Raw genomic sequence first — 14,609 nt, forward strand, 5'->3', positions numbered from 1 at the left:
CGTGTCTCATCTCTGAATTCTTTCTGTGACGAGACAAGAACCTACTTTCTTGGAACCAAAATAGAGGAGGTAATATATGCAAGGATCATTGCACTTGCCCCACAAGTATTTCCCAAAGACCTAGCCACGTAGACCTGCCAGGTGCTAGGTCGGGCATTGGACTTGTTTGAAAAACAAGACAACAGGCCCAAAGTGGAGTCACTTATGCTAAGTCTCACATCACCAGACTTAATTACAATATCCACTCTCCCAGAATCTTAAACCAGTCAACAGAAATCACCTGACCAGCACTAGTGAGACCCTTGATAGATCCCTGCCGTCCCCTAAAGGAAGGTGACCTTGCAATAACCAACCCACTTTTTTGCCTCTTATAACCTCCTTGTTCCTGCTCCCTTTTGCCTATAAAAGTCCTTCATTTTGTACTGCTCCTCGGAGCTCCTTTCTATCTGCTAGATTGGATGCTGCCCAATTTGAATGATATTATGCTCAAATAAACTCTTAAAAATTTTAATATGCCTTAGTTTATTTTGCAACAGAAACACAGAAATGAACAAGGTAGGTGCAACATTATTTTTGAGGGTCACCCAGGCCACTGCAATGACTTTCTATATATTTTGGCCATGAGCATGTAAGAAATACATATTCAGGAATTCCCTGACGGTCCAGTGGTTAGGACTCTGTGCTTCCACTGGCCGGGGCCTGGGTGTGATCCTTGGTAGGGGAAGAGCAAGGCCAAGAAAAAGAAAATGAGTTACAACTAACTTTTAAAAAAAAAAGGGCTTCCCTGGGGGCGCAGTGGTTAAGAATCTGCCTGCCAGTGCAGGGGACATGGGTTTGAGCCCTGTTCCGGGAAGATCCCACATGCCGCGGAGCAACTAAGCCCGTGCGCCACAACTACTGAGTCTGTGCTCTAGAGCCTGTGAGCCACATCTACTGAGCCTATGTACCAAAACTACTGAAGCCTGCATGCCTAGAGCACATGCTCTGCAACAAGAGAAGCCACTGCAATGAGAAGACTGCGCAGTGCAACAAAGAGTAACCCCCGTTCGCTGCAGCTAGAGAAACACCGTGCAGCTACGAAGACCCAGCGCAGCCAAAAATAAATAAATTAAAATAAATAAATTAAAAAAAAAAGAAATACATTTTCATTGTGGCCCAACACACACACAAGGGAAACACAGGTTCCATGAGATAACATGTACCTTTACTCCATGTGATGTACTCTGCTGTTTTCTGTTTTGTTCTTTTTTGTTAAAAATGCTGGTTGAGGGCTTCCCTGGTGGCGCAGTGGTTGGGAGTCCGCCTGTCGATACAGGGTACACGGGTTCGTGCCCTGGTCCGGGAAGATCCCACGTGCTGCGGAGTGGCTGGGCCCGTGAGCCATGGCCGCTGAGCCTGCGCGTCCGGAGCCTGCGCTCTGCGGCGGGAGAGGCCGCGACAGTGAAAGGCCCGCGTACCGCAAAAAAAAAAAAAAAAAAAAAAAAATGCTGGTCGAACTCACTAAATCAATTCCATAACCCACTTATAGGTCACAACCCTAGTTTGAAATAAGCCCTGCTTAAGATCAAGAGGTCAGCAGGTCTGGTTTCTCCTGAGGCCTCCCCGAGTGACTTACAGGTGGCCCCCTTCTCCCTGCATCTTCACATAGTCTTTTCTCTGCACACACATCTCTGCTGTCTCTCTACATGTCCAAATTTCCTCTTCTTAAAAGACACCAGTCAGATTGGATTAAGGCCTCATTTTGACTTAATCACCTCTTTAACATCCCTATTTCCATATACAGTCACATTTTGAGGTAGTGGGGGTTAGGCTTTCAACATATTACTTTCAGGGGGAGATAATTCATCCCATAACAGTCACCTTCCTGAGGTGGAGGCAGGCAGAGAAGAAAAGGGGAGAAAGAGTATCCAGGTACGTATATGCACAGACAGGAGGGCACAGGGTGACAGGGAAGGGTGTGCTCCCTGGTGTGACTGGATGGTAGATGGGAGGTAGGGAGCAGCAGGTTAGAGAGGTTAGTGGGGCCTTGAATCCCATCTACACCAACAAGTGTAGACTTTAGCTTGTAGGGTAAGGAGTCTCAGCGGGGTCCCCTAGGCTCTGTGAGAAGTACAGGTATCCCTGGATGGAGAATCCCAGGAAGATGCACGTTAATGAGTGTCTCAGATGGACTGAGATCTACACTGCAGGGAAAAGAAGCCGTAGGTGCCAATGACAAGCTTTACACAAGGGCCTGACACTGGCCAAGTTGGAGAGGCTAGATTGGAGGGGCAAGAATGGAGGCAGAGAGCCCATAGAGGGGCCCATAGAGCATCCAGCCCAGGAAAGATGAAGGCTGAACTGACAATAATAATCGTTAACTTCCATAGAGTGCTTACCATAGGCCCTGTGCCAGCCGGAGCTAAGCACCCAACCTGGTTAATCTCACTGAATTCTCTCAACAGTCCTGTCTGGTAGGTATCTTCATTATTCTTCTTTCACAGCTGAGAAAACTAAGGCCCAGAGAGGTGAAGTGACTTGCCTGAATTCACACAGCTGGCGAGAAGTGTGTGTGTATGTTGGGAGAGTGAGAACCTGGCTGTCAGCCCTACTTTCTGGGCAGTCATGGAGGGGATGGCAGAATTGGTGGGAGCTGTAGGGACATAAGTGGGCGAGACTTGTGGACAATTTGAATGTGGGGCCTTAGGGAGGGGGTGCACTATATGCGGGTAGTTCTAGGTCCCTAACTCCCCACGTCTGCAATCAAAGTTGACAGGAGCCCTGGCAATTCTCTGGCAGTCCAGTGGTTAGGAGTTTGTGCTCTCATTGCCAGGGGCCTGGGTTCGATCCCTGGTCAGGGAACTAAGATCCCTCAAGCTGCGCCGTGTGGCCAAAAAAAAGAAAAAAGGAAAAAAAAAGAAGTTGAAGGGAGCCCAGCCAACTCCTTCTCTCGCTGCCTTCCCCCTTCTTTGGCTGCTCCTCCATGATGCCTCTGGGCGCCCCCAGGGTACCAGGCATGGGGCCAAGCGTTGTTTGTGTGTGACAGGTACAGATCTCGGTCCATACTTCCTGCGTGTAAAATGCAGAACTTTACTTTTCTTTAACTCAACTTCATCTCTGGTTCCATTGATGGAAATTCAGAATCCCTTCCCTTTCCCCCAGCAGGATGCACCCGGCACCCAATGCTGTCTGTTCACACAGGTCCCCATTGAGATGGGCTGATGGGACCTGTACCCTGAGAAGACTTCTACATTGTCAGCCTTTGCCTGCAGGACTGGTGGCTTCCTGCTCTCTTCCTGTCATGCTTCAAAGCATAGGAGCTTTTCTGCCACACAAGGACGCAGGCATTTCTGCTGAGCCTTCCATGGTCACCGCACAGCTGCTCCCTCCCCGGGTCTTGCTGCTTCCCTGGGGAATGCGAGTAGCCACCCCCTACTCCTGCCCTCACCTGCTTTTCTGGGATTCATTAACCCACCTGAGAAGCAGGCTAGGGGCTTTTCCAGCTGGGACCTTCTACATCCCTCCTCTTGTCACTCTATCCCTCTTTCCTCTTGCAGCCCAGTGAATCTTTGATACTGTGTACTTTGGGGGTCTGCAAAACCCCCACCCACAAATATATTGTCTAGGCTTTTCCATTTTCCGTGGGATACAGGCTCAGTTTTAGCTTGATCTCCACCTTCTCATTTCCTTTTTCTCTGACTCTTCTCCTGCAGCTGCAGATGCCTCACTCTCCTGCTCTTCCTCCCAGCTCCGTAACTGCTCCTTTTCCGTTTCCTCTGCTCACTCCTTCTTCTCTTCTTTTCACTCTTTATTTATTTTAATTAATTTATTTATTTTTGGCTGTGTTGGGTCTTCGTTGCTGCGCGTAGGCTTTTCTCTAGTTGCGATGAGCGGGGGCTACTCTTCATTGCGGTGCGCGGGCTTCTCATTGCAGTGGCTTCTCTTGTTGCGGAGCATGTGCTCTAGGCACGCAGGCTTCAGTAGTTGTGGCACACAAGCTCAGTAGATGTGGCTCACAGGCTCTAGAGCGCAGGTTCAGTAGTTGTGGCGCACGGGCTTAGTTGCTCCGCGGCATGTGGGATTTTCCTGGAGCAGGGCTCGAACCCGTGTCCCCTGCATTGGCAGGCGGATTCTTAACCACTGCACCACCAGAGAAGTCCCTTCACTCTTTATTTTGTTTTATTTATTTTTTAAAAATCTTTGGCCGCACCACGCAGCATATGGGATCTTACCTAGTTCCCCGACCAGGGATCGAACCTGTACCCCCTGCAGTGGAAGTGAGGAGTTTTAACCGCTGGACTGCTGAGGAAGTCACTCTTCTTTTCACTCTTTAAATGTGAGTTCTCTTCTCGTCTCTTCTCTCCACCCCAGGCAATCTCACTCCTGGCCCTGGCCTCAAAGACTGCTAGTCTCTGTGTTACAGAGGCCAGTGTTCCTGTCTGCTTCTCTCCCAGATCATACCCTTCAGACGGGTGTCGCACAGACACACCCAAACTCAACTCATTGTCTTCTACCTGAACCTACAACTCCTGTGTTTCCAGCATTCAAAGTGAAAGGCCTAATCATTCATTTGCATGATTATTCAGGCCAGAATTCTGGGCATCACTCGTGATGCTTCTCTCCCCCTCCTTCCACAAATTACCCATCAAGCACTAACTTCTGCTGATTTGTGTGGCAGCCTAGGGAATGGTCAAGTGCATGAATCCTTACAGCCAAACAGTCTGGGTTCAAATCCTGACACTGCCACATTCTAACAGTGTAAGTTTGGACAAGTAACTTAACCTGTCTGTGCTTCAGTTTCCTCATCTATAAAGTGGGCATAATAATAGCACCTATACCTCAAAGGATTGCAATGAGATTTAAATGAGTTACTCTTGGACTTCCCTGGTGGTTCAGTGGTTAAGAATCTGCCTGCCAATGCAGGGGACATGGGTTCGAGCCCTGGTCCGGGAAGATCCCACATGCCGCGGAGCGCGGAGCAACTAAGCCTGTGCGCCACAACTACTGAGCCTGTGTGCCACAACTACTGAAGCCCACGTGCCTAGAGCCCATGTTCCGCAACAAGAGAAGCCACCGCAATGAGAAGCCCACATGCCGCAATGAAGAGCAGCCCCCATTCACCGCAACTAGAGAAAGACCACGCGCAGCAACGAAGACCCAACGCAGCCAAAAATAAATAAATTTATTTTTTTAAAAATGAGTTACTCTTCATAAAGATGTACACACTTCATACTACACAGGCATTTGTTGACTAAAATAAACTCTATATTCTAAGTATCTCTTGGACTGGTCCCAAGCTACCATTATCTCTGCACCGTCTTACTGCCCTGACCTAATCGGTCTCGCTGCATCAAATCCCTGCTCTCCTCCAATCCCTCTACACATCCAAGCCAGGGTCACCTTTTCAAAATGCAAATATGATGCAAATACTTAACACTCTTCAATGGCTTCCTACTGTATAGCCCGCACTCCTTAGCAGGCTGGCAAGGCCTGTGAGATCGGGTCCTCACTCGCCTGTCTGGGCTCATCTTCGCCACTGAACAGTCTGGCCTCCCACATATCCAAACGCAGACTAGGGAGTTGCTTCCTTATCATCTGTAAGAGCTGAGTAATCAAAACTGTCCTTCCATTGACAGCAAGTGGAAATTGCACCCAATGGAGCCCAGTTTGTGCCAGGCCACATTCTTGGCTCCCTGAGCACCTGCCATGCCCATTTGCTTCCTGATTCCTTCATTCAGGAAGGATTTATTTCTCTATTTGTAAATAAATTTGTAAATATAGGTTGAGTGATGTGGGGCACCCAGAGATAAATCCTACCCAGCTTGGCTTGCTCTGGGCCAGGCCCTCTTCTATGTGCTTTACCTGAATTAACTAATTTCCTGTGAGGTAGGTATTATATTCAGCCCCATCTTACTAGTGAGGAAACGGAAGCACAGGGAAGTTAACTACTGTGCCCCAGGTTTTACAGCTAGTAAATCAAAGAGCCTTCTTGGTTCCAGAGTCTTGAGAAGGTTTATGAGGCTGAGCGTTACAAGAACTTGATAGACTTCAGAGACAGGAGCAATCACATTTCCTTAGTGGGAGTCCAACGCGAATGCAGAATAAAAAGTTTATGTGTCTCACAGTTTACAGTGTGGTTTCACATGGATCATATCATTTTACATGGATTATATCATTTAACCAGGGATTACAGCAGTACAGACTTGTGGCAAACAGAACAAGGTCTAGAATCAGATAATCTCATATTTCTTTCCCAGCCCTGTCACACACAGGGTAGGTGTTTTAGGGCCTCTTTTTGTGCCTCAATTTCTCATTTGTAAAGGGGGTATAATAAAACAATATATGTCATGCCATTGTGAGGATTAAATGAGATAATAATGCCCTTAGCACAGTGCCTGGCAAGTAGCAAATGCTAAAAATAATAATAATAACTACAATAAGAAGAAGATGCTGGCTTATTTTATTGGACACAGGTGATGTATCAACTACGTTCTGGGCCTCTTAAGCCTCACAAGAGCTCTGCAAGGTTTTGTCCTTATTGTACAGTGAAGAGCACGTGCTGACTAGGTGTCAGGTATTGTTCTAAAGCACTTTGCTGACTCAATCCTCACAACAATCTCAGGGGTAGGTACTACCTATTATAATCCTCTTTGTACAGAGGGGGAAACTGAGCATAAATTAAATAAGTTGATCAAGTTCACAGCCAGCAAGAGAAGCAACCAGGCAGTTTACTTCCAAGGTCCTACTCTTAACCATCTTCCCTTTCAACAACAGGTGAAGAAACAGGCTCAGAAAGTGAAGAGATCCCCACTCCTAAAAAGGAGCGCTAAACTATTTTCCAACCCAGGGATTATCACTATGTCCAGCAGATGGCGCCCCAGGACATAGCAAGCTGTGGGATTCGCATACGCGGTCAAAACTACCATACCCACAATGCAGTGCGGATATTAAGGGCCACCTGCCAGTTTAGCTGTCTGAGGCACTGCCTGTGTGCTCTCCAGGAGGAACGTGTGTGTCTGAGACATTCGGGTCCTTCCTCAATCTTAAGGTAGCAAGTTAAAAGTTTTTTCCGCTTCATCTCATCTTCCTTGTCTTACTAGTTGGAGAGCGGAAGGATGAATCCACGCTGCTATTGGTTGGCTTCATCTGCCTTACCCTAACGTGAGGACCCTTGACCTTTAACCCAAGGTGGCGGCGCCAGGAGCCTTAGCTCTTGCTGTGGACCTGAGATGATCTAAGGCCGGGGACTCCGCCTCATGTCGAAGCTAAGCCGGGCCACTCGGGCCCTCAGGAAGCCCGAGGCCGGCGGCGTGATCCGGACCATCGTGCGGGCAGGCCAGGCCATGCCCGGGCCCCCACTAGGCCCCGTCCTGGGTCAGGTGCAGCCGCAGCAGGAACCTGGCGTGGGAGGCGTCGGAGGGTGGGAGCTAGAACCCGGGTGGCGGGTGCGGGCTGGGCCAGAGCGGCCTCGGTTTAAAACGCGGCTCTGCTGCCCACACGTTGTATGTCCTTGGGTTAGTTACACAGCCTCTTCAAGATTCAGCTTCCTCTGTTCTTCGTCCACGAGCTGTTGTAAGGATAGAGAGGCGTGAAACATACGAATCATCTGGCACATAAAATGGTAGTTGGATCTGGGTAGAGAAAAGAGAATGGGAGCTTAGGGAAGTGAAGACGGAGGAGAGAATGGATGGAGCCTCCGGGGGAAAGGGAGCCGTCCCTTCCTCCGCACGCTGACCCCTATGCCTGCCTCACAGCGAGGCGTTTCCATCAACCAGTTCTGTAAGGAGTTCAACGAGAAGACCAAGGACATCAAAGAAGGCATTCCTCTGCCTACCAAGATTTTTGTGAAGGTGAGGAGTCGGGACTCTGATCCCCAGTTTCCTTCTCATTCTCCCCAGGCCCTGGAGCTGGTCACCTGGGGTTGCTACTCTGCGCATAACTTGGGGCAAGTGTTTTCCTGTTACCCGGCCCCACTTTCCCCATTTATACAGTAGGGACTAGGCCATATCTTTCCTGAACCCACGCTGCCATATTGCAGATCTTTCCTTTGTTCCTCCAACTTGCTGGGGCTTCCAGAGCAGAGTTGGACCTGGAATAGAAGTGACAGGGACGTTTGTTGCAGATTTGTTTCTTCTGTGGTTTTGTTGTCAGTTAAAGGGAAGGAAGGTGAGCTGAGGGAAGGGGGGACAGGAAGTTAGAAGTTCCCTGGGCTGGGGCAGCAGGGGTTGGGGGAGGTGGGAAGAAAGATTCTCATGTGTCTTTTTTCCTTTCAGCCTGACAGGACATTTGAAATCAAAATTGGCCAACCCACTGTTTCCTACTTCCTGAAGGCAGCTGCTGGGATTGAGAAGGGGGCCCGGCACACAGGTAAGGGGCAGGGTGGGCATCTGGGCTTCTGGGCTCTGGAAGGAAGCAGTGACACCTGAAGGGCTATTTGTTCCTTGCTCCCAGGGAAAGAGGTGGCAGGCCTAGTGACACTGAAGCACGTGTATGAAATCGCCCGTGTCAAAGCTCAGGATGACGCCTTCGCCTTGCAGGATGTGCCCCTGTCCTCTGTTGTCCGCTCCATCATTGGCTCTGCCCGTTCCCTGGGCATTCGTGTGGTGAAGGAGTGAGTTTCCGGGGAAGCTCAGTGTGAGGGGAGGGCCTGGAAAGTTCTTGACTCTGGGACAAAGCTGAGGGCCCACTGAGTGGGAGAGTCAGCTTCTGCGTTAATGGATCTTAGATTCTTGGGAGTGGGGAGCCTCGTTCATTCATTTGGAATATACTTGTTAAGTACCTATCACGTGTTAGGCATTGTTCTGGACACTGGATGCAGCTAGGAAGGAGGTAGCCGTGCTTGACCTTGCTTTCTAAGGAACTCAGAGTCCAGAGATGGAGGCAGATCCATAAATGGAGCAGTATACTGCCAGATGGTCAGTGTTGATAAAAGGAACTACAGGTATCCTCAGAACAGGGAGCAGAGCCCTGGGAAGTGAGGTCAAGGACTGGGGCAAGCATTGCAAGAAGTAGAAAAGTCCCTGTGAAGGATGTAAGGTGAAGGAATGGAGCAAAGAAGTTCAGTGTGATCTGGGTATATAATACTAGAGGCAGAATGGGACATAGTAGGACGTGAGCCAAACGGACTAGTTGGTTCTCAAATTCGGACTTGATCCTGAGGCCAGCAGCAGGCCCCCTCATGGGGCTTCGGATGGCCTCAGAAATTGTTTCCTCGAAGTGAGATGTAGGGTGGGAGAGCCTCTGGCCAGATGACAGCAGGGGCAACACTCAACCCTTTGCTGGCCTCTTGCTGCTGGTGTCACACCCCATGCAAAGGCTTACGGTTGGTTGTTTCCCAAGAGGAGTGGGGTTAAGCGTGGAACAGGGATAGACTTTACTTTGCTCAGATCTTTACTTGTATTGGGAGTACAGAAATGAGTGAATCTGATCCTTGCTCTGAAAGAGATATGCATGCACCACCTGATGACTTCATTTTACAAAATGTTTTGGGGCGCAGAGGAAGGGCAGGTTAATTTGGACTAGGGTGTAGCTGTGCTCATCCTCAAAAGGTGAGTAGGGCTTTAAGAAAGGAGTAAAAGGCAGGGGTGATAGTGGGGTGACAGTTCTGGCAGAGGAAACAGATGAGCAGAGGTATGGAGGCAGGAGGGGAGAGGGGTTCTGAGACAGTGACATGGTGCTGTGAGCTCCCCACCAGTGACCGGCCCTTCACTTACCGTCTGTTTTTCTGTACCTGCAGCCTCAGTTCAGAAGAGCTGGCAGCTTTCCAGAAGGAGCGAGCCCTGTTCCTGGCTGCTCAGAGAGAGGCAGACTTGGCAGCCCAGGCAGAAGCTGCCAAGAAGTGACCCCTGTCCCCCACCCTCCAGGATTTTGAAGGGGCCAGTTGGGAAGGCGGGGCCAGCGGGGAGGAAGGGAGGTCACATCAACCTGATTATATTTTTCTGACTTTAAATTATGTATGCATGTGTGGTTATATCAAAAGGATCAAATGTGAATAAACATCTTTTGTCACCCACTCTCAGTTTCTGCCTTGGGACCCCAGAGAAGGGGACCTCATCCACGCAGAGCGACTGCCCAGGATCTGAATTGGCAGGGGTAGCAGAAAATCCTGTGTTTTCCCATTTTCCAGGGGTGAGAGAAAGGGCAAGGTAGGTGGGGGCATGGCTGCTGGACTTGGGTGTACAGAGGCAGCAGATGTTGTTTCTGCTTCCATCAGAAATGCCTCCTATCTCTTGGGGACTTGCCACCTCAACAGAGACAGAACCCTTTGGGGACTTCAGGTCACAGCCCCAAGCAGGGTTGCTACATGGAGTGCCCTGGATCCCAAGGGCTACTTCAGGCCCCTCTATTAAGCTGACCCTGGCTCTGAGTCAGGTGATATCTGAATGTGAATTATTGTGGGGTTTATGGCTACAGACCCATGGAAGAAGCAAAGCATCGGTAGGTACCTGCCCATGGTGGGAGGAGTCCTTGGGAAGCCCTGGCCTTTTGTTTTCCCATTAGTCATAATATCAAGGACTATTGTCCCCTCAGAGAAAAGAGGAGGAGTTGGGGGGAAAATGGGATTCACATTTACTAAGCACCTGTTGTGTGCTAGGTACTTGGTTTTACACCGAGAAGATTTGGAAAGCATAGGAAAAACCCTACAAGAAAAGAAAAGCCTCAAGTAATCCCCTCACCTAGATGAGATTCCTGGCAATATTGTGGTATATATCTTTTCTGCTTGTTTTTTTTTCTTTGTGTTTATATATAATACTTTAAGAATAAAACAAATTTGGGTCATACTCTAGATACTGTTGTATTCTACTTTTACTTGTAACTTGGCAATGATTTAGAACATTTTTTCATTATTAATCATCTTCCTAAAACAATTTTTAATGGCTACTTAGTATTCTGTCTTATGGGTAGACCATTATTTAACCAAGTCCTCAACTGTTGGGTAGGTTTGTTGTTTGCATTAAAAAAAAAAAATACACACAACCCTGTGATGAACATCATTTGGTCCTCTGCTTCAGGGTCTCCCAAAACTTCAATCAAGGTGTCAGCTGGGGCTGTGGTCTCATCTGAGGCTTGACTGGGGAAGGATCCACTGTCAAACTCACGTCGTTGTTGGCAGCATTTAATTCTTTCTGAGCAGTTGCATGAGGGCCTCAATTTCTTGCTGGTTATCAGTCAGAGGCCATACTCATTTCCATTCTCTCTAGCTGTGTTGTCTTGGGCAAGTTACTTAACTACTCTGTGCTTTAGATCCATCATCTATAAGATAGAGAAAATAGTGCTTATCTCAAAAGGTTGAAGCAATAACTGCATATATGGCCAGTTAATTTATGGCAAAGGAGCCAAGAATATATATACAATGGGGAAAGGACAGTCCCTTCAATAAATGGTGTTGAGAAAAGTGGACAACCACTTGCAAGAGAATGAAACTTCAAAAATTAACTCAAAATAGGTTAAAGACTTGAGCATAAGACCTGAAACCATAAAACTCCTAGAAGAAAACAGACTCCTTGACATTGTTCTTGGCAGTGAGTTTTTTTATTTGACCGCAAAAGCAAAGGCAACAAAGCAAAAATAAACAATGGGACTGCATCAAACTAAAAAGCTTCTGCACAGCAAAGGAAACCGTCAACAAAATGAAAAGGCAATGTACAGAGTAAGGGAAAAAGATTTATAAATCGTATACCTGATAAGGAGTTAGTATCCATAGTATATAAAGAACTCATACAACTCAATAACAAAAACAAAAAAAAAACCAAAAACAAAAACCCAGAAAAACAACAATCACACACACACACACATATACTCTAGTATCATTCAAGAACAAGCAATTCTCTTGCTTCGCATCGCCCTTTAGCCACTGCCCCATTTCTCTGGGTTTTTTTTGTTTGTTTGTTTTTTTGTTTTTTGTGGTATACGGGCCTCTCACTGTCGCGGCCTCTCCCGTTGCGGAGCACAGGCCCTGGACGCGCAGGCTCAGCGGCCATGGCTCACGGGCGCAGCCGCTCTGCGGCATGTGGGATCCTCCTGCACCGGGGCACGAACCTGTGTCCCCCGCATTGGCAGGCGGACTCTCAACCACTGTGCCACCAGGGAAGCCCCCATTTCTCTGTTTTCTTTCACTGTAACAGTTAAAAGAATTGTCTAAACAGACTCTATACTTTTCATCTCCCATTTACTCTTTGCTTGTAATGTTTTTTGTCTCAAAGTCTGTTGTGTCTGTTATTAAATATACCTACACCAATCTCTCTTTTGTTTAGAGTCAGCACAATATATCTTTTTTTTTACATCCTTTCCACCTTTTCCTATTATGTTTTAGATGCTCTTGTAACAGAATTAGTTGGTGTGGTAGCCACCTTCCAAAATGGCTCTCGAACCCTACCTCTTAGTAATTAACACTCCCCCACATTGTGCTGGGGTTAGTCTATGTCACCAAGACTGGCAGAAGTGCTGTCATGTCACTTCCAAGATTAGGTCATCCTAATCCCCACAGCTCCCATCTTGGTTACCTTCTCTCCTTTATAGTTGCACCCACCCACCTCTCTCCTAGTATCCTAATCCCTGGCAACCACTTTTCTGTTCTCTACCTCTATTATAGGGAGGTCTTTGTCCTCATTTCTAGAATGCTATATGAGTGAACTCATACAGTATATGTCCTTTTGAGGTGGTTTTCTTTTCTCACCCAGTCTAATGCCTTTGAGATCCATCCAAGTTGTTGTGTGTATTAATAGTCTGTTCCTTTTTCATTGCTGAATAGTATTCCAAGGTATGGATGTACCACAATTTGTTTAATCATTTATCTATTGAAGGGCATTTAGTTGTTTCCACTTTTTGGCTATTACAAATACAGGGATTATTCTTGAAAGATGTAATTTTCATTCCTCTGGGATAAATGCCCAGGAGTGCAATTGCTGGGTCATATAGTAATTGTGTTTTCAGTTGTTTAAGAAACCTCAAAATTATTTTCCAGAATAACTACATTACTTACACTGCCCCAGCAATATATGAATGATCCAGTTTCTCTGCAGCCTCATCAGAACTTGATGTTGTTGTTATTATTTTAGTTGTTCTAATAGGTGGGTTGTGATATCTTGTTGTGGTCTTAATTTGTGTTTCCATAATGTCTAGGGTTGTTGAAAATCTTTTCATGTGCTTATTTGCTATATATCTATGTTCTTTGGTGAATTGTCTCCATTTTTTGGTCCATTTTCTTCTCTTTCTTTTTTCTTTTTTTTTGGCTGCACTGTGTGGCTTGTGGGATCTTAGTTCCCCAACCAGGGGTTGAACCTGGGCCCTTGGCAGTGGGCCCAGTGAAAGTGCCGAGTCCTAACCACTGGACCGCCAGGGAATTCCCTTTTGTCCATTTTCTAATGAATTGTTGTGTTTTTCTTTAACTGCTGTGTTTTGAGAGTTTTAGGGAGGAGCTCTTTGTCAGGTATGTGGTCTGCAAATATTTTCTCCCATTGTGTAGCTTGTTTTTTCATCCTCTTAACAAGATCTTTCACAGAGCAAAAGTTTTCAACCTCAATAAATCCAATTTATCAATTATTTTCTTTTATGGATCATGCTTTTGGTGTCATGCCTAAGAACTCTTCACCAAACCCTTGGTACCTAAGATTTTCTCCTATGTTTTTTCCTAAAATGTTATATTTATGGCTTATTTTTAGCTCTCTGTCCACATCATGAAAACTTTATTATAGCTGTGTCTTCTTTTGTTTATTTATTTATTTATTTATTTTTGTGGTACGTGGGCCTCTCACTGTTGTGGCCTCTCCCATGGTGGAGCACAGGCTCTGGACGCGCAGGCTCAGCAGCCATGGCTCACGGGCCCAGCCGCTCCGCGGCATGTGGGATCTTCCTGGACCGGGGCACGAACCCATGTTCCCTGCTTCGGCAGGCGGACTCTCAACCACTGCGCCACCAGGGCAGCCCCCCCCCTTTTTTTTTATTTGATAAACAACTTTATTTATGAATGACCTGGGGAAATTTGTTAAAATGCAGAATTTAATTTAATATCTGAGGAGGGACTCACGATTTTGAATTTCTAACAAGCTCCCAAGGTGATGTCGGTGTTGCCGGTTTTTGGACCAAAACTCTGAATACCAAGGTGGGGAGAGGTGAGATAGAAATATAAAACAGAAGAAAGGAGAATGATGAGGTGAGGCAAAGAAAAAATACGGTTTGTTTGAGGTCATGGCTAGGGATGCGCCACTTTACATGGACCATGGAGATCAGTAGACTTTCTTTAAAAACTATACCTATTCTGCTATATCTTGGTTAGTTTCTAGACGGCAAAAAATTTCTGCTTCATTTACAGTCTTAATAGTAATTTTTCAGAGGGAGCTTGAAGTTGCTACTGGTAGAAAAAAGAGTAGGAAAAGTCAGACATGTACAATGTTTTGAAGGACCAAATGTTACTCTTCCATTTGTGTTCTCAGGTAGCTTCCAAAATCCTAGCATTTCCCCAGCTTGGTTATCCAGCCTGGCACATACTTTCCTCCTCCTTAGCTAGATATAATCTCCTTGTATGTTTGATGGAAACTCAGTTGGCCTTAGGGAAAGCATTTAATTTGCTGAATTCCCATGAATTTTTAACAACAATCATGCATCTAATCCTATTGGGGCACTCGCATTTT

General features: G+C 46.8%; 1 protein-coding gene across 2 annotated transcripts; it reads left to right on the forward strand.

The window, feature by feature from the left end:
• Positions 1 to 6,865: 6,865 nt before the first annotated feature.
• MRPL11 (mitochondrial ribosomal protein L11) lies at positions 6,866 to 10,586 on the forward strand. Of its 2 annotated transcripts, XM_079928148.1 has the most exons (5): positions 6,866 to 7,358; positions 7,734 to 7,829; positions 8,253 to 8,346; positions 8,431 to 8,590; positions 9,716 to 10,586. In XM_079928148.1, the coding sequence occupies exons 1-5, from the start codon at positions 7,236 to 7,238 to the stop codon at positions 9,819 to 9,821; spliced, it is 579 nt and encodes a 192-aa protein (XP_079784274.1). In that variant the 5' UTR covers positions 6,866 to 7,235; the 3' UTR covers positions 9,822 to 10,586. The 2 variants fall into 2 exon arrangements, with proteins under 2 accessions (XP_079784274.1, XP_079784275.1); XM_079928149.1 differs by lacking the exon at positions 8,431 to 8,590.
• Positions 10,587 to 14,609: the final 4,023 nt, after the last annotated feature.

Source organism: Stenella coeruleoalba (genome assembly GCF_951394435.1).
Source record: "Stenella coeruleoalba genome assembly, chromosome: 8".
Classification (NCBI taxonomy): domain Eukaryota; kingdom Metazoa; phylum Chordata; class Mammalia; order Artiodactyla; family Delphinidae; genus Stenella; species Stenella coeruleoalba.